The sequence below is a fragment of the Lontra canadensis genome, unplaced genomic scaffold, assembly GCF_010015895.1.
Source record: "Lontra canadensis isolate GAN:19392208 unplaced genomic scaffold, GSC_riverotter_1.0 scaffold68, whole genome shotgun sequence".
NCBI lineage: Eukaryota > Metazoa > Chordata > Mammalia > Carnivora > Mustelidae > Lontra > Lontra canadensis.
Genome location: NW_022631062.1, coordinates 82,647 through 106,375, shown reverse-complemented (window position 1 = coordinate 106,375; position 23,729 = coordinate 82,647). Strand labels below are relative to the sequence as shown.

The 23,729-nt window shown below is 42.7% G+C and overlaps 1 protein-coding gene across 3 annotated transcripts in view; it reads left to right on the top strand.

The window, feature by feature from the left end:
* BMX (BMX non-receptor tyrosine kinase) overlaps nt 1-23,729 on the top strand; it is a 48,597-nt gene that overhangs the window by 18,336 nt on the left and 6,532 nt on the right. For 2 of the 3 annotated variants that reach the window (XM_032880139.1, XM_032880140.1), the window contains exons 7-16: nt 2,389-2,564; nt 5,242-5,313; nt 5,974-6,027; nt 8,908-8,962; nt 10,077-10,156; nt 12,872-12,999; nt 15,170-15,244; nt 16,018-16,189; nt 19,571-19,787; nt 20,628-20,692. In XM_032880139.1, coding sequence (XP_032736030.1) covers nt 2,389-2,564; nt 5,242-5,313; nt 5,974-6,027; nt 8,908-8,962; nt 10,077-10,156; nt 12,872-12,999; nt 15,170-15,244; nt 16,018-16,189; nt 19,571-19,787; nt 20,628-20,692 — 1,094 coding nt within the window. The remainder of the gene's footprint in view (nt 1-2,388; nt 2,565-5,241; nt 5,314-5,973; nt 6,028-8,907; nt 8,963-10,076; nt 10,157-12,871; nt 13,000-15,169; nt 15,245-16,017; nt 16,190-19,570; nt 19,788-20,627; nt 20,693-23,729) is intronic. The other variant, XM_032880141.1, reaches the window with a different exon arrangement.

Below are 23,729 nucleotides of genomic sequence, written 5' to 3'. Positions count from 1 at the left end.
CACTCATGTGGAATTTAAGAAAGAAAACAGATGAACATATGGCAAAGATAGGGGGAAGGGAGAGAGGGAAACAGGCCGTAAGAGACTCTTAATGATAGAGAACTAAGGGGTTGATGAAGGGAGGTGGGCAGGGGGATGGGCTAGATGGGTGATGGGTACCAAGGAGAGCACCTTCTTGTGATGAGCCCTGGGTGTTGTATGTCACTGATGGATCACTGAATTCTTCTCCCGAAGCCAATATTGCACTGTATGTTAACTAAACCTAAAATTTAAATACATAAATAAACAAACACCTTCGCAGGAGATTCGACTTATGCTGACATAAGTCAAAGAATGCTAGAACCACCGGAAGTTGGAAGTGGCCAACGAATATTCTCCCACAGAGCTTTCACAGGGAGCATAGTCATAGTGAAGCCCTGATTTTGGACTTGGGGCCTCTGGAACAGCGAGAGAACAAATCTCTGTTGTTTTAATCCACTGAATGTGTACGGACTTGTTATGGCAGCCCAAGGAAACTAATACAGTTGTTCAGGTTTGAGGGGTTTTGTTATCAGCAACATTGTTATTTTGGTTTGGCTCCATGCTCCAGTCCTGAAGCTTGAAAATTATGGCTTTATAAAACACCTGAGAGCAGATATATACCAGAATAAACAAATTTACAGGAACAAAGTGTTGACTAGAGGTTGCCCAGGGCCAGAATGGGAACAGGTGACTATTCACAGTCGCAAGGGCCTTACACAAGTGATGGCAATGTGCCCAATTGGATTGTGGTGATGGTTTATTCATCTGGACAATTTTACCAAAATTCTCTGAATTCTACACTGATGAAGGGTAATTTTCATGGTATGCAAATCATAGTTCAGTAAAATTTGTTTTAAACAAATCTAAGAACAGAGGATAATTTAAGAGCCAGAAACTATTGCATCTAATCTCTGGCAAGGAGTTCTTTGGGAAATTTGCTGAAAATTATCAGTCAGGCAAATCAGCGACCAAGAATTTGTAATTCTGATTTGATTGTAAGCTGCCCTAAGGGATCAAGGATCAGCGAAGAGTATCATGAAAAATGTGTTTACCTTTGTTTCTACCGGAACATTCTGTAGAGGACTTACTTTGCAGAGTGGAGGAAATTAAAAATCCACTTTCTAGCCCTTCTGTTCAGATTTCCGTTTAGGGAACTTTCTGGAGCATTTATCTCTGGATGAAACCACCACATAGCTCATAAATAGCAGTGTCCAGCACTGGGATGTCCATCCCTGCAAAGAAGTAAAAATACGAGTATGAGAAATTAAATGCAGACCTTACATCTTTTTACGTGAATTTTTAATTGAGATACAACATGCACTTGGACAAGCATACGCGCCCGAAGTGTTCAGCTTGACGACTTTTCACAAACCGAACACATCTGTATAACTCTCACTCGAATCAAGGAACAGAACATCGCAGAACCCCAGGGGTACCATCGTGTTCCTTTCACTACATCCCACTGAGAGTACTCACTAGCCTGACTTACAACATCATAGCTCACGTGCTTGGTCTTGACCTTTACGTAAATGGGATCATAAAGCACATCATTGTCATGTATTATCTGTCTTTCTGTGAGACTGACTGACACTTTAGTGCGTGGTTATAGTTTACTCTCACTGCCGTAGAGGATTCCACTTTGTGAATATACCCCTATGTTCATTTTATTGCTACTGTAACAAATTACCAAAATTGAGTGACTTAAAGCAACACAAATTTATTTTCTTGAAATTCTGAAGGTCACAAGTCTTAACATAAAATGGGTCCACACAGCTGCATTCCTTCTGGAGGCTTGAGAGGGGAAAAAAATCCATCGCCTTGCCTTTTCCAGCTTCTAGGGGCCACCTATGTTCTTTGCTTTCTGGCCCCCTCCAATATCTTCAGGACCAGAAGGGTAGCGCCTTATGTTTAATATCAAATAAGTTTATTATCTTCCCCTTTAAACGGACATTTAGGTCATTTCCGGTTTTTATCGAATGGAAATAATTGTGCTATGAACATTCTTATATGTGTCATTTGATTTCACTGCTGGACGCGCGTATAGACTTTCTGGAACGTCGGGTATGTCCACAGTTGACCTCAGTAGATTCTGCAAACCGCTTTTCAATGTGCTTATACGCTCCATACTGCAACCAGCCCAGTATGAGAACTCCAGTTGCTCCAGATCTTTGCCGATACTTAGTACTGCCCTTGTTGCCCTTGTATTCCTTTCCTTTCCTTTCCTTTCCTTTCCTTTCCTTTCCTTTCCTTTCCTTTCCTTTCCTTTTCCTTCCTTCCTTCCTAAGAGCTAATGTACTTGGCTTGTTAGTTCCCAGTGCCTGAATCTGTGTCTCACTGTGATATATTAAAATCTCTTCTCCTCCAAAGCTGAAGATTCCTCGAGCAGTTCCTGTTTTCAGAATGAATGAACCATCCTCAAGTACCACCATGGCCCAGTATGACAGTGACTCCAAGAAAAACTACGGCTCTCAGCTGACTGTCAACGCGCAGTGTACTCCAAGAGAAGATTGCCCTGACTGGTGGAAAGTAAGGAAACTGAAAAGGTAAACTTCAGCTCCTAGTTGGGCTCCCCAGCATGTAGGCTAGAATTACCCACAGCCTTGGATGTCAGCCTCAAAGCTGTCCACACGGGCCTTAGTTGAGAAGGGCCACCCTTTCCGAAGAGGCTCAGTGCTCGAGCCTAAAGTCTGGCCAAGCAGGTGCCCTGCCAGGACCAAAAGGCATGGACCTCCCATCTAGATGATCTGATCTACGATCTAAACGATACTTGCACATTTTATTCCCTCCTCTTTCTCTTCTCCTTTCCTCCAAATAACCCTACATGCCAGAACTTGGAAGCTTTAAAACATACCCTTTACATGAGGTAGTTCAGGGTGGGCTTACTTTTGTCCTGTGCTTACAAATGACAAGTAACCCTCCCAGCAAGGCCTTGGCTGCCTTCTCAGGATGGACACCTTCACCTTTCCTGACATAAGTCTTCTCACTTTTTTTTAGTCAATTATGTTTATTAACATATAGTGTATTATTTGCCCCAGGGGTACAGGTCTGTGAATCGTCAGGCTCACACACTTCGCAGCACTCACCATAGCACATACCCTTAAGCCAAAAGTTGCTACCTGAAGCCAGACTGAAAATTACCTTGAAGGCTCCATACTTGATGTTCACTAAAGATTGGATTGAATCGCAAGATGACAATAGAAAAGGGGTCAAGTGACTGTCCTTCCCTCTTGCCCCAGCCTTCCTCCCCATCACGTTCTTCACGGTCTGACATCCCCTCACCCAGTCATTAGCCTCCCTGCAGGGCACCGGGGTCTGTCTTTCCCAATAATGTAGAACATCCCTTGGCTCCCAGGCATCTCCTTTCTTTGTTTTCTCCCTCATGCCCTTATTTTCTTTTTTAATTCTTTCCATCCTCATCATCCACCCAAAGCAAATGCCTCACTGTACCGATGACACAGACACAGGGCCACACGGAACTTGAAAGAATGCAGGTGTATTCTTGCTGTTGCTTTCGGCATAACAAATTGCAGTGCTTTTCATTTCAAAGTGGAGCTAGAGTCCAAGTGTATTAATCTATACCTAGCGCCTGAGGCGACATGTCCCATTCATTTGCCCGCAATCCGTCTTTTTGTGGAAGGAGACCATCGATAGACACAGATCCTAGGAGAGTGGGTGTCATGTCAGCTTTGTTCAAGGCCCCCTCCCTACTGGAAGCCCCAGGGATCCATTGAGGGAAATGTGTGGTGAAACTGATCAGTATTCAAGTAAGTAGTCGGCATTATTAATTCACGGGGTGGTGGGGAGGGGGTTGTACAGCCACCAATGCCTGGATGGCTAGATCCTATCTTTATTGAAATTGTTGACATTTTTTTCATCACAGATTTTTTCATTCATTTTTATCTTTAAAAAGTTTCATCAACACGTTACTGAGTTTTTCGGACACCCCCTTAGGTTTTGCACCCGAGATTCAGTCCCGACCTTGGATTTTTTCCTAGAACTTGAGAAACCTAATCATCTGTACAGAGAATCAATGAATCACTTCTTAGCCTGAGTAACATTACATCAGTGAGTAAAAGATGATGATGATTTAAAGGTCTTGTGGATTGAATTTTGTAAATGCCATCATGAGTCTCAGCTCGCCTAAGTAGATAATAATTTCAACTGCCCTCACTTGAACTGCTTTTTAATTTTTTCCATTAAAGTATTCGAATACTGCAGAATATCCAGGGTACCTTCTCCTGGGTTATTTTCTCTGCACATGTTACCGTGTGCAGAGAATTAAAACATCAGATTCTTCTGTGCCACTCTCTCTCTCTTCACTTCACATCTTGGGCGTTTTTTCCCATTTAAATACCTGAAGTGACATTTAAGTTTTAATATGAAAAAAATACTGAATGGTGGGTACACATAACCTGCGTTTTGCCCTCTTAGTAATTTTTAAGTATGTTAAAAATTGAGTTGAGAGGTGTTAGGGACACTCACACTGTCGTGTAAGCTCCCCGATTATTTTGAGTGTCTGTACAGTGTTCCATCATACGGATAAACCTCAGAGATGCACCATGGACGGACATTCTCTGTGTGTTCTTAAAAGCAACATAAAAGCGAAAATTGCTTCACCTTTTGTAAGAAGAGTTTTCTTATGAAGAGATGAAGTAAAAACAACAACAACAACAACAACAACAACAATAACATGCTAGTGAGCAAGGCTCTTCGGAAGGCAGAGATGGCTCCTTCTCAGCGTTGAGGAAATGGAGCCAGAGAAGCATTTCCTTGTTAAGGAAGCTTGTTGCTACGAAGGGTGGTTTTGAGAAACAGCCTGAGATAGGAAGGCGAGCAGGAAATAGGTCCTACCTTCAAAGCAAAACAGCATTTTCAGACTTGTCATTGCAATTATAACAGCCAAGAGGAAAATAACATGTTAAAATATCTGAGTGACCAAATGCCTGCGTAGCAACAAGAAAATCAAGGCAAACCCCGTCCAGATGATCTTTTCTAGTCACGGCTCTCTTTTGCTTAGGAAGCACTGTCCAGCTACCTCTGGTTATTGGGGTCCCTGCAAGGACGAAAATGTGAAAAGGACTCATTAGCTTAAATTCCCAACCCAAGTGAAAGGTGACAGTCCCAATGTTCAAGGAAGCTCAAAGATATCTAACAAAACTATTTTTCTGTTTTGACGTTTATAAATAAACATAAATTTACAACATGCATCTTTTGTCGCAGCAGTGAAGATTTTGCATCCGGCCACCAAAGGGAAAGGACGGTTGCAGATCACAGCACCTCCAAGATGTCATGGTAAATCAAAGGCAGATCATTCCTTTACGTGTAGGATTTGCTTCCATTTGCAGGAAAACTAACCACATTTGCAATCATTTTTGCAACCAGACTTCATGTTTAAGGTAAAGAAGAACCAAAAAATTCAGGCAGTTTGCCTCTCTGAACCCTTCAGTTGGTCCGACTCGATGATCCGTGGGTTACAGTTCTCCTCACCTTGATATATGCTGTCCATCATTTGTGATATACGCTAGTGTTAGCATGAGCAAGAGTATACTGGGGGGCCACGCTAGCAGGAGGAAAACCACCCAAAGCCAAGTAACTCTTCTCTAAGAATTGCTCTATACAAAAACCCCAATTTTTTTTAACCTCCTACTCCAGCTGCTTCTGAAGGCATTTGTCTATTTCATGAGCCCACTCTTCCAAAAGAGTCAGGTAAATCCATGTTCCTGGCGGCCTCCTGGAGCAAAGAGCCATTTGCTCATTAAACTGGGCATGAACTCAACTTTTGAGTGGTTCTCTCTTCACTTGGCAGATACCTTCCCAAGCGCAAAGAGGGAATTTTATCTGTCGGGGTGAAAGCTGGGTGGGATTCGATGTTGCGCTGCTAGATGGTGGGGGGATTTTTTGTTGTGTTTTGGTTTGGTTTTGGGCATTCATGTCCTTCCCTCTCTTCTTAAGGGGGTTCCCCGAGTCAAGCTCATCTGAAGGAGAGGAAAGCCTGGATGACTATGAGTGAGTTTGAAAGTCCTGTGCTCCTCTAAACCTAACACAGATGTTTCTATTCCATTCTTCTCCAAAGGAATTAGAGCATAGGCCTCAAACTTGCTCAGGAGGCCCGTATTTACTTGGGTAAACTCGTATGAGGGTCTGGCCACTTACCTGGATGATGGGTGAGCATGAGCTGGGTTGTTATTAAGGGAAATGATTTTCCTCAGTCTGGATTCTCTAAATTGCCTTACATACTCACTGGATTTATCATATACCTGGTGTCCCCTTCACTTGACGTTGTTTTCATAGATGCCGTATATGACATTTCTGCCGAGTTTTTCTGCCCTGGAGGTCTCTGGCCAGGGTGATGTTTGAAGGCTCTTATTAGCATTTATTAGTCCCGTCTATGAAGTTGTTTATGATACGGTAACAAGGGAACGCAACTGAGACTTGAATGTGACTGCATTTCTGTTGAGACAGTCCTATTCCCAGGGCGACCTTATCATTTAACATCCAGATTAGGACATTTTAGAAAGAGAAAAAGGGCACACTATTAAATATTATACTTGGACATCAGGCATGATCTGGACTGGTGAGGATACTGAGACAGGTTGGCCTAAGGGGTGCTTAAGGTCCTTTCCAAAATCTAAGACTGTATCCTTCTACAAATAGGGACAAATAAGTCTCCGGGACTTTATTTAAAGTTGGCATTAAGGAGACGGGGGAGTGGCAGGGCAGACTGTGTCTCCCAGACACCTGCTACCAAACGGTAGCCAACTCACTTGACCATCAGGATTATACATCTTCGCAGTTCTGTTTTTCTATGACTGTGTTCACTGAGATATTGGCTCTAGGTACAGTGAGAGGTTTTGTAACGCACACGTCACTGTTTTGACTCTTCGTCTTACCTCTAACCCAGCGTAGCCCTTGGCTTTCGTGCCACGTTAGGGAACACCTGCTGTAGGCCCCACCCCCCCACACACCATAGCCTTCTCACCATCCTCTAGCTCCCACTGATCCCTACCTTCCTCCCCAACATCTACCCTCAGGAAAGCCTCTGATGGAATAATTCAAATGAAGACATAAATGACTGAGAAATACCCGCACCCAAATTATCCAAAGATAACAATACTTTGACAGATGAGAAAGATTTAAACCCAGGGGAGTGAACCCCTAATTGTGGATGCCAGTCTTTAGAATTTCGATAAATTGGAAGTGTCTCTTTGATTTGGAAAGCCCAGATCTGACCATATGGACAATCTCTATCTTCATCATTTCTAAATTCAAGAGGGGCATGAGACGTGTGCCCTGGGGAAACACTCAGGAGAGACCTGCCCTCTTCTAAGTCCAAGAGATGCTGGAGGGCCATCAGGGGGAAAGGGCTGCAGGGTCCAGGGCTCAGCCTCTCACACTGTGCTCGGTGCCCCCACTTGCTTCCTCTGTCAGTGGTACTGAAGCATTTGTTTGGTGGGCAGAACCTCAGGAGGAATTCTACTATGTTCTATTGAAGGCTGACGCACCGAAGTTTAGATGGAAAATCGTACCTTAGGACCAGGCTTAAGCTTCTGCTGCTCTGGCAGTGACATGCTGAAATCTTTTTTAAAACAGAGCCAGGCCTCAGCAAAGTTATGACACAAGCAGAGTGTGTGTGTGGGCGGGGGGCAAGGCTTATTCACAATTCCACTTTGCTTCTCTGGACCTCTGTCCTTATACTCGATCACCTCTTTCTTCTATCTCCCATAGGCATGTTTCCTGGATCATATTCCCTGAGGAGTCTTTTGATTAGCTGTGATTAGCTTAAAATACTGACTCCGAAGAAAATGATCAGTTCCTACCTCAAGTATTAATTATAGCATATCTATAAGGGTAGAGTTAGAAAAGACTTTTAAACTGATCAAATTCAACCCTCATCCTCATTTCGCAAACGGGCAATTCCAAGGTCAGAAAAGGCCAAGTGGCTTGTCCAGAGCCATACAGCTACTTATTAGGAAGTTATGTCTAGGATCCAAACCTCCCAGCTGGCTGGTGGCCCTTCCATTCCACGGGCATCCCCACCAGCTGACAAGCCCCATCCCCCGCCCCCGCCCCGCCCCACCTAATACATCCTCACCCTCAGGGTCTTCTTTCCTCCTCAGGTGTTATCCTCTAGCCAGAGGGTCCTTGTGAGGCCCCGAACCCCTGCTCTACCCCACCTCATACCCTGTTCGTTTCCCTAGTGTGACATTCTGGCCAAAGCCAGAAGACAGTGCACATTGCTGATCTCACATGAGAAACAAGTGTGGGGCCTACTGAGCTCTACATAGTAAGATATGATGCTCTTGGCTCACTTAGTGAAGAAGGTAATATTTCAAGGTCATGTCTGGCTGTTCCACACCATCTATCTCTCAGGTCGCTGTGTTACTGGCTTAATATAACCATAGAGGCTTATCTATAGCTATCCCACAAATAAAAAAATATTTGTTAGAAAATCATTTGCTTTGAAAGTAGGTGCTATAAAGGGTGCTTCTATCAGATCATTAAAAGAAAAATACAGGGCTGAAAGATACGAACTTTCATCTTGTCATTGTGGCAACCCCACTTTCCCACTGGATTCCTTGGTCTCATCTCTGGCTCTCGTTTGAATCAGGGACACATAGGATGCACAGACCGGCCTAAAGGAGCCCAGAGGCTCTTCAGTGACAGCCCGTGTGAAACAGACACCCAGGCACCAGCCCAGACTCGTACTTGCGTGGTGGAGACACGGGAACCCGTAGTTTTGAAAAGCCCCCGGGGTGGGGGGGAACAGTCAGGTTGGGCAATCCCTGATCAAAGCCAATGCCTCATTGCACGGAGTGGAAAGCGGAGTGATGAGGGATCCGGTTACAAATTATTAACTCGCAAATTCATGATTCTTTCCCGTTGTAGCTGGTTTGCGGGTAACATCTCCAGGGCCCAGTCGGAGCAGTTACTGAGACAAAAGGTAAGTCGTCCAGTCTTTAAAGGATCTCTCTCGGGCCCAGAGGGTAGTGCCCTTGCTTCTTGTAAAGACCAGAGGGTTTACAGTTAACGGCCCTTCGCCTGTGGCTACCTCCTTTGTTTTTCATCAACTCATGCTGGGTAATAAGCCACTTCTAGATTGAGCGGTTTGAAACAAGATTCAGGAGTTCTCACCATTCTGGGCACGGGGTGCCACGGTTCTGCTCCGTGTGGTTGACGCAGGCTTCCTCACAGCCTGGTGATCCTGAGGCGGGGTAGACACGGACAAGCCCCGGGGTTCACTGCAAGCACAGATGCAATTTCAGCTTTTGTCACGCCTGCGAATGCCCTATTAGCCAAAGCAAGTCTGGTGGCCCAGCCCGGACTCGGTGTGGGAGGGGACTGCCCAGGCAAGAATATGGAGACCTGATTGACAGCCTAGGTCATCTCTGTCCCTGCTCGGGAGCACCCGAACTGGAGTCCAGCAGGTGTAAGCGGGAGTACCTCTACCTGATTCTGTCACAAAATTGGCACGGAAATAACAGAAGCAAACTCTTTCCACCTGCAAAACTGATGCTGTGTTAAAGTTCTTCCTAGTAAAACACACCAGGGGGTACTAGTGGGAACGTGATGACGTTATCACCGAACGCGGTGTCTTGTCACGTTGTCGCATTCCTAGCTTACTGTCTGCTCTTCCTAGTCTGGGTCTGCTTGGAGTTAGCGCAAGTCATTAAGAAAGACAAGTTGAGCATGGAACTTTGACAAATGCATCTTTGGTTTTCTAATACCTTCCAAGGTATTCTATCTGTGGGGATAGGTGGTTTTTAAGTGTTATTTCTGAAAGATTAAAATATCAGGCTTGCACAAATACAGACAAAATTATCGAAGAGGGTTAAAAACTAAGTGGAGAGGGAGAGTCCCATTGCGCGGGGTAGGTGTCTCAAGGAACTGAGCCAGAAAAGGAGGAAAGCTGAACTGTGGGTCCCCTTCCGCGCCAGCTGTTGGGTGACCTGGGCTGTCATTGACATTTAAAGTTGATCGAAAAGATCCATTTCCCTACCACCTACCAGAATAATGAAAATGTTTTCCATTCCTTCCACTCTTTCCTTCCTTTCCAGGGAAAAGAAGGTGCATTTATGGTTAGAAATTCCCGCCAGGCGGGAATGTTCACGGTGTCCTTATTTAGCAAGGCCATGGAGTAAGTATGACATGGATGTCTTTCTTTCATCTTTTGTGTATGTTCTTTGAATACGGTGGCCATTTAGTCACGTGTGGGGATAAGACACCATCTTTAAACTCTGGCGTTTTGGCTCAGAGGATTTGTATTGAATGTGACCATTCAATGGCTGCCTGGCCCACCCAGCCCCGACTCTGAGAGCTCGTTCTCTGGGGGAGCCTTTTATGCCCATCGCAGGCAGCGGCGGAGTGCCCAGTGCACAGCACGCCTCACTAAACACTTGTTAAAGGAATCTTGACCTGTTCCCCTTTGACTTGGCCCTAAGCCTAGAAAGAGAGAAAAAGCGCAAAGGAGTCTGCCCACCGTTGGCCAGACCCACCTGCTGAGCCGAGAAACCCACCCCAGGGTGTGGTTTTTCGTCAGCCTCTCCATTAGGAGGAGAGCTAGCAGAAAGTTGGATCAGTGTATCTGGGTTCCCCAGATAGCTTCTTTCCGGTGTGTTATCCCCTTTTTGTGGCAAAGAGCTCTGGCTTGAAGCTGCACCTCAGGGTCCAACTCCTGACTTTACCATTTCAAGGCTTTAGGACCCTGAGCAAGTCTCTTAGCCTCTGTGCCTCGGCTTCCCCATTTGAAGATTTTATTTATTTATTTAATTTTGAGAAAGAGAGAGAGCGCTCACGAGTGGGGAGGTGGGGGCAGAGGGAGAAGCACGCTTCCAGCTGAGCAAGGAGCCTGATGCGGGGCTCGATCCCAGGACCCTGACATCATGACCCGAGCTGAAGGCAGTCGCCTAACCAACTGAGCCACCCAGGTGCCCTTGGCTTCCCCATCTGAAAAGGAAAAATAACAACAACTATTATTCTCTACGGATGAAGTGAGTTAATTCACATGGTGGACACAGCAGTGCTCGGCACAGGGTAAGCGCTTAATACATGGACAGCAATCACTATGATATTGTCGTTATTGTGAAGGAGCGAGTCTAGGCGCGCTACTCTTCCGCCCCAACACCCACGCACATATGATACCCCCAGTCACCAACTGCAAGACACTGTCACCGACATCAGGATCCTCTGCCAGAGTTTTACAAGCCACTTTCCCATTGGCTGTTAGCTGTTTTGTTCCTTCTAATCACCCCGTGAAGCAAATAGGAAAGGTGTTTTCATGGGCACCATTCTACAGAGGAGATCTCTGAGGTTCCAATATTTCTCTTACTGGTTGGATGGCATGACCCTACCTTGGGCACCTGTAGGGTTTTTGGTCATAATGAGTGATTAAAAGGTTATTTTATTTAAGAATTTTTTTATGGACTATCTACCTCCAATTTGAGAGACTAAGATGTGCCCTAAGCAGCAACCCAGAATTTTCCAATGCAGGAAGCTATGTCCCCAGTGCATCTCATGGACCAGTTTGCACACCTAGATGCTGGCCAAAGCCAACCCAGTAAGAACCAGAGGCAGAGATTGATTTCATCGACTGTTAAGACTCTGTGACCCTCTGGCCCAGCAGCTTCAGCCAAACCTGGTATCAGTCAAGATCCTTGACACCAGGTTTATTTTTGAGGATGGCCTGGTAGGAAAAAAACAGCAAATAGATAATGAGTCAAGTGAAAATAATCCACATTCATGACTACGGAAGCCTTCTTTGATGAAACGCCATCAACGGGCTTGAATGAATTTCATGCTGAAACCAAGAACAAAGTAGCCATTTGCAACAAGAAGACGCCCCTTTCCCTGTTTATAGTTGCAGTTTTAACTAGGCTGGCATGACCAGGACGGATTTATCAACAGTTTCTTATGCGCCAAACCTAGTGCAAATTGCTAGGTACAAGATCACATCCAATCTTTGTAACAACCAAATGAGGTTAGCTAGCAAGCAGAAGACGTGGATGAAAGCCCAGTTCTCGACTGCTAGGCCATACTCTAAAACTGAAGACGGCATATTATTCCTGATTAGCCCAAATCATGTGTGTCAATGCACCACTATCTTTCAAAATGAGCGCAAGGGGGGAAATGTGTCTTATGTGGAAAAGGTCCAAGTTTGTGTGAGGAATTAAAGGACATCCCCACCCATGTCACCTTGCATGCTCCACTCCCCAAAAAGCCTCTCCCCCATGCTCTGGGTGAAACACCCACAGCCTAACCACCTTTGTCTCTGGCATTTTAATCTTCATTATTATCCTTAAAGAGAACTGGTGTTCAGAATAATCATCATTATTTTAGACTGGCTAAGGGGGGAACCATGCAGAAAGTTGGAATTTTATTGTACATGCATTCTGTATGTACACAAAGGTGACACTGAGTTCAGAGGGGAACCCTCTTCCGCAATTACCAATCATCACAGATAATAGAAATATATCAGATAGCAATTTCTATATATAGAAAAAATATCAGATAGCAAGACTGAGAATGCCTCTCTGACTTCCCTCTCCAAAACTGGCGGATGCCTCTAAATTATCATTTAACCATTGTTGAATCAAGCTTCAGTTGATAATTAAAAGCATTCTAGGGGCACCTGGATGGCTCAGTCGGTTAAGCATCCGACTCTTGATTTCGGCTCAGTGGTGATCTCAGGGTCCTGGGATGGATCCCCATGTGGGGCTCTGTGCTCAGTGGGGAGTCTGCTTAAGAATTCACTTTCTCCTTCTCCCTCTGCCCTTCCCCTTGCTCCCTGTCTCTTCCAAATAAAAAAAAATCTTTAAAAAAAAAAACCTCTCTAACATTCTTTCTTCCTTACTAGTGATAAAAAAGGAACTGTCAAGCATTACCACGTACATACAAATGCTGAAAACAAATTGTACCTGGCAGAAAACTACTGTTTTGATTCTATTCCTCAGCTTATCCACTACCATCAACACAATTCAGCAGGTAATCTATTTCAGTTTTTCTTTCATGGGTCCTTGTTAATAAATATCAATTTTCTGGGATACAGCCAGTCCTCCTAATATTCTTAATATTATTGGGAACCATGAAAATAAGAATAAATATGTTTTCAAGCTAGATACCTGCTATGATTTTTAGCCTATATTTCCTGGAACATTTCTGGCTCTAAGATGCCAGAAAAATGAAGTAGCATAAGCTGAGCGACTTAGAAGTAGAGATTCTCTTTATAAAAATATTTGTTGTCTTTTTCTGGCCCTAGAAATAAGTTGATCACAAAATTCACACATTATAGAAATGTTTACCATGGGAGAGAGGACCTCCATGGACAAGTTGTTGTCTGTTCTGATGGAATTTTTTTCTATGCTGATGCTAACATTTATTTATTATATGTATTAATGATTTACATATGTAAATATGTTACATATTATATATATATATATATATATATACATATATATATATATATATATCAGTGGTCTTCCCAGGCAAATACATATAGCTTATAGTCTATTTAAGAGCTACATAGAATTCTATTGTAGATTTGCTCCGTAATTTATTCACCTAACCCTGTATTGATAGCGATTGGATCGCATACAGTATTTTCACATTATAACCAATGTTTCAGTGTACAGGCCTGTGCCCATGGCTCTGTATGGGTGTTTCTGTAGCCAAATTCCCTAGAGGTGGAATTTCTAAGATAACAGTAAGAAGATTTAAAATGGAGACATTTTCAAATGCTTTTTAGAGATGTGCCCTCCCGCCAATGGCAATCTCCTTCATCCTCACCAACACTGGGTACTATTACTCTTTTTAGATTTTGCCTAATCGGCCGGTGAAAATGTATATAGAAATCCCTTCTATTGGAGGCAGGAACTCCCTGGTGTGGTGATCATTTCACGTTACAGACGTGTCAAATCATCACGCTGCATACCTCTAAAGTTACGTATGTCCGTAACATCTCAATAAGCTTAGAAAAAAAGAAATGAGAAATTAAAAAAAGGAAATCTCCTCTAATGCCTCTTCCAGACAAGGGTCTCTTGTGAACGATGACTGGATGGATTTCCAACAGCAAGGAAACATAAGCCGTGGGCGCAGCATCAAATTTGTTCGAGTCTGCCTGACCTGATTACATGCATATAAGGGAACTAGCCTTACTCCCTGGCTTTGATTTTGGTCCTCACTTCTGTTTTTCCTTTGTTCCGATTTTCTCAATTGTATATTTTAAACTCCAGCACCTCAAAAGTGCTCTCAAAAGGTATTGTATAGACACAAATTTCTGAGTAGAATGATTCCATTCCAGAGAATGCCCAAGAAACTCCGCAGGGTTTAGGAAGAAAACATTAAAATCTTTCTTTAGATTTTTCTCAAAATCTCCTTAAGTTTTCTATTATGAGTGTATTTTATGATTCACATAATGTATTAATAAGTAGCCATTGTATGCATGTATTTTGGAGAAGTGAGCTAATTTTTTTTTCTGATTAAAAGTTTGAGATTTGAAACATGGAAGACGACTCGTATAAAAAGTAAAGCAATATATAGAAAAAGGAAGGAGAGAAAAAGGACCCGTTTGACAGTTCCCGGGACTTGGAAAATATCACACGTTTAGGCAAGAAGCATTTTTTAAATGAATTCTTTCCAACCACTATACATACCATGATGATTTTAACCAAGCTTTATCATAACTTGATGTAAACAACGAAAATGACCACTTCATGCAACTTAGTAATAGGTTCCATTTTTAAAAATCGAACGGTTGGCTTTTTATTTTATGCCCTTCTGTACAGTTTGGGTTTTTCTTTTAACCAGATGTATGTGCCGTGTGTATATGTATTTAAATATAGGGCTATAAAAAGAACAAAAATGGCACACTTTTTTAAATGAAAGATTCCATTGAGCAACTAATTTGATCAGATTCTTAAAAGTCACATAAATTTGTTCTCCTCTTTCCATTTTTGCTTTACATTGAGCTCATTAGTCAAGCCAAGCAAATCAATACAGCTACAGGGTGAATGGGGTCAGAATGGATCTCCTCTCTCCGTCATGACATCCTGAACCTGGTGTTTTTCTGGCTACACTGGAGAGCGCAGGGGTGTGACCCGGTGTGATGTCGTGTGATGTGACATGATGTGATGATATGGTGCTGATTCCATTGCAGGCATGATCACACGACTCCGCCACCCTGTGTCGACCAAGGCCAACAAGGTTCCCACCTCCGTGTCCTTGGGAAGTGGTATGGATGCACACCTGGGCTCTTAAACTCCATTTCCCACCATTTCTGGTTAAAAAGTTATATATCTCTATTTACTTCAAAAAAGAATATATATATTTACTTTTTAAATATATTATTATATTATTATTACTATATTATTTATTTATTTATTTACAAAAAGAAGGAAGACTGGAAGGAGGTCCCTATTCAGAGTGTGCCTTAAGGGCTTCAGCAATAATGTTTGTCCATTTTCTTTAAAATAAAAAACAAAAAACAAACTTTTCTGTCCTCCTGACCTAACTCTGTCATCTCCTCAGCCTTACCAAAAAGACTACCCAATTTGTCCCCTTATTAGACCTGGTCGGCAGCCTCTAGAACGCCATTGCCTGTCCTTTCTCCTTCCGGGCCTCTGTGCCTGTTCAGGGAGCCTGTTTTCAACCGTGTGTATTTAGGATCAAGACACCCACCCAGATAACAGTTTAGTCTGCTTTATAAGAAAACACTAGTGATTTTTTTTTTTTTACCAAGTTAAGAGCATTGCGCACATCTTGACACCAGGCATTTCCAAGACGCCTCTGGGTGGCAGAGTGTTCTAAGCCTTTTGTCAAGAACTATGGCTGCCTCAAGAACAGTATTGTCAGTAAGATACATTTAAGTGATCAGCTTAAAATGAAAAGCCTAGCTGTTCTTCATGTTGTCCATATGGAACTCATTGGAGAACAAAGCTCTTGGGAAGCTGCCCGCCCCAAAGCCTTCTATTCTCATTTTAAAGAGTGTCTGTCTTGCCTTATTAGGAATATGGGAACTGAAAAGAGAAGAGCTAACCCTCCTGAAGGAGCTGGGAAGTGGTCAGTTTGGAGTGGTCCACCTGGGGAAGTGGAAGGGGCAGTATGATGTTGCCATTAAGATGATCAAGGAGGGCTCCATGTCAGAAGATGAATTCTTCCAGGAGGCCCAGACCATGATGTAAGTTTCTTCTGAGGAATGGCCCTTTGGTCCTCACCATGGGGGGGGAGTTCATGCTAACGGGTCTTTCCCTAACATTTGCAAGGCCCTAGAGCAAGCGTCCACATATCACAGGTATACTTAGAAGTTATAAATCAAGCTGTTAAATAAAATCAGTTCTATGCCCCTACTTTGACAAGTATACCCCCGTAACAACCAGAGAGGCCATCCAAGTTTAGAATTCTCAAGACTCTTGGGGCGCCTGGGTGGCTCAGTGGGTTAAAGCCTCTGCCTTCGGCTCAGGTCATGATCTCAGGGTCCTGGGATCGAGCCCTACATCGGGCTCTCTGCTCAGCAGGGAGCCTGCTTCCCTTCCTCTCTCTCTCTATCTGCCTGCCTCTCTTCCTACTTGTAATCTCTCTCTGTCAAATAAATAAATAAAATCTTTAAAAAAAAAAAAAATTCTCAAGACTCTTTAGAGAAACCAGCCTCTGGCCCATGTCACCCCCTACTCCACCAACTAAGGCAATACTGGTGCCTTCAATACAGTCTGACAGAATCCATTTCTCAGCCTGCTTCTTTCATCACCTGATAAATAAACATACCCTTCCTAACGTGCCTCAGCTCCAAGCACATGTGCTGTCCCATGTGCATGCTCTCTCTCTCTCTCTCTCTTCCCGCCTCTTCATGGTAAATAAGACTTTGGAATGTGACCAGCCATCTAGGTGTGCCTACGACTTTTCTGATTAAGCACCAAAATTACTGTAATTTAGAGGCCCCCGCAGTGCAGGTCAGTTGGGACACCTGGTCTTCCTGCTTTTACGGAACTAAATAATGATTGTATGGGAAACAGTTCCTAGCAGGATTCTGATCAAAGACTGCTGAAATCACAAATCCTAGCCTGCTGCTGAATAAGGGCACTTTAAAAAAAATGTTAAACACTTACATGGTATTTTCCAGCATTTCTCTATTTTGTAAACGTTAATGCATTCAGTCCTCCCAAGAAACCTGGGAGGGATGTACCATTGCTATCTGTGTTTTATAGGAAACTGAAGCACAGAAATGTTCAGTAACGGGTCCAAGGTCAGGAAGTTAGTAAAAGTGGTAGAACAGAGACGCAAACCCAGACAGGACTTCCAGCCCATTTCCTTAGTCATTCTTTTGTGAAGACCAAAGTTACCAAGAGAGTCAGAACAATCACTTTGACCACAATGGTGGAATTGTCTGGAAGCAGAGGTACTATGTGAACACAAGCCTGGCTTTGTGGGCATGCAACCTGCACTGTGTTGAGGGCCCACACCCTTGGGAGGGCTCTGCACTTTATTGTTCTGATGTCACCATCTTGAAATTCTTTTTTTTAAAGATTTATTTATTTACCTTGAGAGAGAGAGAGAATGGGGCAAGGGAGGGACAGAGGGCGAAGAAGAGAGACTCTCCAGCAGACTTCCTGTTGAATGTGGAGCCTGATGCAGGGATCGATCTCACAACCCTGAGTTCAGGACCTGAGCTGAAATCAGGAGTCAGATGCTCAACTGACTGAGCTACCCAGGTGCCCCGCCATTTTGAAATTTTTCCTGCTTCTTAAATAAGGATCCCTGCATTTTCACTTCATACCAGTCCCTGCAAATTATGTAGCCGGTTCTAACTTTGGAAACTATGCTGTCATAAAACTGGGAAGGAGACCAGCGATGTTCTCCTTCTGTAGGACAGAAAAAAGCTAGCGGAAACTCCCTTAGGCTCACTGTGTAACCTGTGTCATGGTGTAACTTCAAAACATTATTTTTTGCTATTAGAGGACTGGTAATCACACAGAATCATAAAAGGTCATTAACAAATCACCTAGTCTTAAAGAAGGAAATCAAACGGCTCCCTATGGGGAGAACGTTGTAGCTCAGCTGTGATGGTCATATTGAGGCCTATCCTGTGGGCAGTAGCAATTGCCATGGTGTTCCCACCACATGGCCCCTGGGCAGTGACTGAATTTACTCAAGGAACAGCTTTTTTGGGTGAGGGACCTGGTCCCAACACTAGCCTTCCCTCTGCGGGGAGCAATGCTGAGTTCCAGGCCATTCTCTAAAAGAGCTAAAAGAGGCCTAACAGAGCTCATAGCTTTGAGCAACTTGATAAGGCATGTCGTTAAACTAAGAAGGAAGGAAAATCGTGATTTAAATAGTTAAAACTATTGGGGCACCTGGGTGGCTCAGTGGGTTAAAGCCTCTGCCTTCGGCTCAGGTCATGGTCTCAGGGTCCTGGGATCGAGCCCCGCATCGGGCTCTCTGCTCAGCAGGGAACCTGCTTCCTCCTCTCTCTCTGCCTGCCTCTCTGCCTACTTGTGATCTCTGTCTGTCAAATAAATAAATAAAATCTTTAAAAATAAATAGTTATAACTATTTAACTATAACTATAGAAAATAACTATTTTAATAAATGCTCATTAAAAAATTCTGAAATCGACACGTTAGCTTGAAATTTCCTTTACACATCTGAACATTAAAGAATCAGCCTGTAAATTGGACAATTACATGGACAAGCGGACAAACACCGTAATAGCAGAGCATCCGTCTGTCATGACCTACCCGAAAGCACTATGTCAAGTGGTTACCACCTTTTAAATTTATTATTGAAAGATAATATGGGGTGCCTGGGTGGATCAGTTGGTCAAGTGTTGGACTCATGATTTCAGCTTGGTCTGTGATCTCAGGATCATGGGAAAGGGTCCTGTGCAGGGTTCTTCGCAGGGAAATCTGCTTGAGATTCTCTCTCTCCTTCTCACTCTGCTCCTCCCCCTACTTGATCTCTCTAAAATAAATACATCTTAAAGAAGAAAAGATAATGTAGCAATAATGTCAAATGAATTTTTTTAAAAAAAGGAAAGAAAAATCATGGCTAATCTCACTTTCCTACCATGTCAACGATTTTCATTTTTCCTGCACCTTTCATATTCTGATACAATTGTTTTTTGAGAAGGAAGTATTTGGACTTCAAAACTGAGCAAATTTAAAGAGATGCTTTAAAATGGAAGTGATTGTCCTTAGTGTGTAGCTTCCTCAAAAATCAGCCACTGAACTCTCTAGATGCCGGGGGGGGGCGCTCAACAGCATTTCTGAGGCAATAGACCCTTCGCTCCTCTGATTCTCTGTAGGACAGGCGAACCCAGCACCCACAACTGCCCAGCTGCTGTTGGGGTTGTCAATGTTTACTAGGAGGCAGCTTTTTTTTCTCCTTTTGCCTTCAAAGGCTGATGTTCCCAGAATAAAATTTGTGATTTTCCCCGCTCTTTCTTTCTTCAATTAGAAGGGGGTGGAATTAAAACCAGCACAAACTGAGCGTGATTCTTGTTCAGGACATCTGGAAAATGGAGTATGCAAATTGAGTACTAATCTTGAAAATCTGTGGTTTCCAGGAAACTCAGCCATCCCAAGCTGGTGAAATTCTACGGAGTGTGTTCAAAGAAATACCCTATATACATAGTGACTGAATATATCACCAACGGCTGCTTGCTTAATTACCTGAAGAGTCATGGCAAAGGACTTGAAACCTCCCAGCTCTTAGAGATGTGCTACGATGTGTGTGAAGGCATGGCCTTCTTGGAAAGCCACCAGTTCATACACAGGGACTTGGTAAGCAAAGCCACTGGCCCTTCAAAGCAAGTAAGGGGTCCACGCCACCCCCCCCCCCGCAGTGTTGGAGGCCTTGGGAAGGCTGGCAAGGAAGGCATGTCCACTTGTACTTTGCTCCCTTGTGACTCGCCCAATAAAATAAGACAAAATAAAATAGTACAGAAAGAGAAGAAGCTGTCATGATTTATGTAGCTGTGTTGGGGTATGGAGGAAAATAGATAAAAAAGAAAGACTTTGGTCATTTTAGCGTGTCTCACAACCATGAAATCCAAGTTGACCTTTGCTCCAGGAAGGGCTTAGCGCTAAAGCAGTCAATGAATACCATCATGGAGAAAACAAAACCAGAAGGAAATGAAATTTATGTGTGTCTTTGGCTCAGGGTGGGAGCGGGAGTGGGGGGGCGTTCTGCTTGGTATGCACTGGTGTCTACCCTCAGAGATTGTCTTCTGCCGAACAGCAAACATGCCATGAGTGCTAGGCCAGCATTTATGTCTTCGAAGCACCTGTTAATGCGTGGGACCCCAGTGGTGGAGAAGGAACCCCCAGAAATAAGTTTTCCCTTCTTGCTGACGAGCTGAGGGTCTGTGTTTAATGTGTAATCCCCTTCATGCTGTTTGACAAGGGTGGAGGCTTGGGTGAAAATACTGATGGGAGCACAGTGTCATTTTGAAAAATGGAGAATTGCAAGGGCAAAAAAGACAACTTCTCAACATTTGGGGGTTTGATAGGCGATCTTAGATTTTGTGAGAACTCTGCCAGAGAGAAGGAAAATCTTGGATTCTGAGGTGGGGAGATTCTTGGCTGCTTTTACTACTTGGTAATTTTGTTTTTCCTCCAAAGGCGGCTCGGAACTGCTTGGTAGACAGTGATCTCTCTGTGAAAGTGTCTGACTTTGGCATGACCAGGTAAGCCAGCTCCAGCTCCAAAGGCGTAAACTATGAAAGATGGATTTCCGTTAACATCTAAATGCCAGCAGAACTGTGGGCCTTGCAGCCATGGAGAATATGGTCTGGACTGGGGGTTTCAAAACCTGGATTCTCCCCGTAGTACCTCTGACCACCTAGGAAACATGGTTTGCTTCATTTCTTCACCTGAGAGATGGGTTGTTCTTCAGAAATTATCCAAAGTCCCTTTTCATTCGTTCAAAACCCTGATAAATATTTTGTAAACTTATAAACAATTCCAGGAAAGAATAATATTAATAGATATTTTATATTTAAATAAATATTCATAAATTATATAATATATAATTATGAATGATATATAATTACATATCACTATATTAAAATATATTATAACATATTATGATTATATATAATTATATTAAAATATATAATTACATATAATTATACATTATATTAAAATATATAACATATCTTATATATAATAAATTATATATAGTTATATATGAAATTTATACATAAAATATATAGAAATTTTTATATAATATATAAACTATATATAGATTTATATAATTATAAATTATATATTAAATGTTAATAAATATAAAAATGTAACATGTTATAGTCAGATTATTGGGATAAATATGTTTTTTATATATTTTTTTTAAGTCAATCAAGGCTCCCTTAGCCCTTTCTGTTTATCTCTTAATATTCAACCAAATAGGCATAGCATTAACACTAGGAAAGTTTTTGTTGTCACATCATTAAATTTTCTGTATCACCAAGTAAGGCATGAGAGTACACTTTGAGATTCTCTTAGCTGGCATTCTATCACCACTTCATGATTTAGAGAAATTGTTTTATGAGAGCTGTTTAGAAGAGTCTTCCATTTTCTTTATTCTGAATCTCCCTACTGTGTAAGCCTCAGATCAACATAAACACACGTAATTCTGAGGAGGAATAGTGTAGTTTCAAAGAAGTCAGAAGAGTTGACTAAGGCCAGCCCTGTATTCAGCATACCTAGCCCTAAGACACCATAGGAGGATCTGGGGTTTTTCAGTTTATTTGTGTATTTTATTAGTAAGCTCTACGTCCAACGTGAGCTTCAAACTCACTGCCCCGCCATCAAGAGTCACACGTCCTCCATCTGAGCTAGCTAGCTGCCCAGGAGGATCTGTTTGTTTTTTTATTTTTAAGGTTTTATTTATTTATTTGACAGAGAGAATCACAAGTAGGCAGAGAGGCAGGCAGAGAGAGAGGAGGAAGCAGGCTCCCCGCCGAGCAGAGATGCGGGGCTCGATCCCAGGACCCTGAGATCATGACCTGAGCTGAAAGCAGAGGCTGTAACTCAGTGAGCCACCCAGGCGCCCTGGATCTGTTTTTGTTTTTTTTTTTAAGTCTTCTCCAAAATGCAGTATTGGGAAGTGCTCCTCTTCTGGGACACCTCAACCTCTGTCAAGATGTCCCTTGAGCGGCATCTTCCTCGCCATCGCCCCAACCACCACACACCAAGCCTCCTGAGCCGACAACCCAGCTGTGTTACTCTCTGAATGTGAGAAAAAGAGCTGCTCGCGGCTTCATAGGGTGGGGAGAAGCTCCCAAGACAGGGAAACCGATGCCCACCTCATTCTCAAAGTGGGACTATTGGCTGTTGTACCAGCATCCAGGGAATATACTGTCAAGTTCTTTGTAGCTTAGGAAAAGGGACACACAACATCTTGCTCTGAATAAGGAATCCTGGAGGTCAGGCACCAGGCCCTGTTGGTCACGAGGTCCTGTGGCGACACTATTCAGAAGCCTGTGACTTCACTTGATCCTGATGACTTGAAGGAAGGTTTAAGCCATGAGCAGGACCCAGTACTAGGGTAGTTTCTGGGTGTCTTGTTGTGTCTAGAGGAGCTAAGGGGGTCGGAGGGGTATATATGGAAGGGGTTTTATGTAATTCTATGAAAGTGTGATTATTGCTATTAATATTCCTATTCTATTTGTAAAATATTCACATGTTAAATAAATATTAATATATTATTCACATAATACAAATATTAATATTATTAATATTTCAAAGAATGATTTTCAAAATGAGATTTTCTGACATTTTAAGCTACAGTAAATATCTCTAACATATTTTTGGTGTGTAAAGTATATCCAAAATTTCAGTCTTCATAATTTTCCTTTTCCTTTTCTTTTAAAGATTTATTTTATTATTTATTTTAGAGAGCGAGCAAGAACAAGTTGGGGGGAGGTGCAGAGGGAGAAAAATCCCAAGCAGACTCCCTGCTGAGCACAGAGCCAGCCGTGGGGCTCGAGTCCACAACCTGAGATCGGAACCTGAGCCAAAACCAAGACTCAGCTACCCAGGAACCCCTCATTTTCCTTTTTTTAAAGAGTCATTATTTGCTTTTTTTCTAGGCATATACACGGGGTTCCCCTCTATTATAGAAATAATACATGATTATTGTAAGAAATATACACAACAGCATATAAAGGAAAAGTAGAGTCTGCCCCCTATCCCTTCCCTTCATTTTCAGTACTAGGAGTAACTACCGCTTACACATGTGATGGATGTCTTCTCACACTTCATTCCTGAGTACACCCAATCATATACACAAGTCTGTGCATTTATCATTTGTTCCCACAAAAACGGTGAAATAGGTGAAGGGGATTAAGAGTCCACTGACCTCGAGGAGCTCTGAGTAACACATGGAAGTGTTAAATCACTAGATTGTACACCTAAAACTCATGTAACGCTGTACATTAACTATGCTGGACTTAAATTTTTAAAATAGAATTGCACTCTAGATACCTACTTTTGCACATACCTGTTTTCCATGGGCATTTTTTTATTTTGGTAGATACCAAAATATCTTGTTTCATAAACAGCCACATACTGTTCTACTGCAGTAATGGGCTATAGCATATTTAATTGTTCTTCAACATGGGGACATGGAGATTGCTTCTATTTTTATCATTATTATATAGTGCATACTTCTTGAATATATCTTTTTATTGTCTCCATACCTCCAGAGGATATTGTCATTCA